This window comes from Papilio xuthus, unplaced genomic scaffold (assembly GCF_000836235.2).
Source record: "Papilio xuthus unplaced genomic scaffold, Pxut_1.1 DF827714.1, whole genome shotgun sequence".
In the NCBI taxonomy this organism is placed as follows: domain Eukaryota; kingdom Metazoa; phylum Arthropoda; class Insecta; order Lepidoptera; family Papilionidae; genus Papilio; species Papilio xuthus.
In genome coordinates this window covers 1202342-1203782 of record NW_013530935.1, presented here as the reverse complement: position 1 = coordinate 1203782, position 1441 = coordinate 1202342, and the positions used below count along the sequence as shown (strand labels likewise).

The 1441-nt window shown below is 54.5% G+C and overlaps 1 protein-coding gene across 1 annotated transcript; it reads left to right on the top strand.

Moving 5' to 3' along the window:
- Positions 1-8: 8 nt before the first annotated feature.
- LOC106116618 (uncharacterized) lies at positions 9-1430 on the top strand (the record flags this gene model as incomplete). The annotated part of the gene is made up of 1 exon (XM_013310502.1): positions 9-1430. A coding segment is annotated over one exon (1422 nt), but the record flags the coding sequence as incomplete, so codon positions are not given.
- Between the last annotated feature and the right edge of the window lie 11 nt (positions 1431-1441).

Genomic DNA, 1441 nt, shown 5'->3' with positions numbered 1-1441 from the left:
CGGCATCCCCTATCACGTTTACCGTGGATTTCTGCAACATCAGGGGACTCCACTCGAACTTGGAGGCCGTCCATCACCATCTCGAGACGGCCAAGCCGGCCTTGCTTTTCCTCACGGAGACGCAGATACCCTCTCCGGCAGACACTTCGTACCTATCCTGTCCCGGATACAAATTGGAGCATTCCTTTTTGCCTCGGGCCGGGGTATGTGTGTACGTCAGAGAGGATATCTGTTCTCGTCGCCTCAGCCTTCTTGAAGGTAGGGACCTATCTATTTTGTGGCTGCGCATAGATAGCGATGACCATCCGCGAGTCTATGCGTGCCTCTATAGGTCCCATAGCGGTAATGCCGAAATAGACCGACTCATGGAGCAAGTCCAAACGGCTACAGATTCCGTTCTGGCACAGATCCCCTCCGCTGAAATTGTGGTACTCGGCGACTTCAACGCCCACCATGCCGAATGGCTCGGTTCCCGTACCACCGATCACGCGGGGAGATCTGTCCACGACTTTGCCTTGTCATATGATCTGACGCAGCTGGTTTCCTCGCCGACGCGAATCCCAGATGTGGACGATCATACACCTTCCCTGTTGGACCTTCTGCTGACCTCACATCCGGACAGTTATTTGGTTTCTGTCGATGCCCCCTTGGGATCGTCGGACCACTGCCTGATCCGGACGAGAGTGCCTATCTCGCGTCGCCCACGGGTCAAACCTAATGGCCACCGTCGAGTATGGCACTACAGGTCAGCAGACTGGGATGGGATGCGGTCTTTCTTTGCATCCTACCCATGGGAGCGAGTATGCTTCAAGCTGGACGATCCCGATGCCGTTGCCGTTTCCGTCTCCGATGTGGTGCTTCAGGGAATGGAACTTTTTATTCCTTCATCTGTTGTGCCCATTGGAGGCAATACTCGGCCCTGGTTTGGTCAATCCTGCAAATTAGCCGCACGCTACAAGCAGGATTGTTATCGAGCCTGGGCTGAGGCGTCAGCGGCTAGGGATGTAAATACCAGCCTACTCAAAAAGAAGTACAACTTCGCCTCCAGGTCCTTCAAAAGAGTTATTGCCAAGGCAAAGTCGGAACACGTGGCCAGCATTGGGGAGAGGCTGGTGCGCCTTCCTTCGGGAACTCGTGCGTTCTGGTCTCTCGCCAAGGCTGTCCAGGGGAATTTTTGTAAGCCGTCCTTACCATCTCTGCGCAGGGGGGATGACACGGTGGCCCACACCGCAAAAGAGAAGGCCGACCTTCTTGGCTCTCTTTTCGCGTCCAACTCGACTCTGGAGGACAAAGGTTGCTCGCCGCCGAAAATACTGTGCGGTGACACCTTTATGCCGGAAATCCAGTTTCGTCAGAGATTAGTGCGTAAAGTACTTCAATCTCTGGACGTTAATAAGTCGAGTGGGCCCGATGGAATCCCTCCCATTGTGCTTAGGACTTG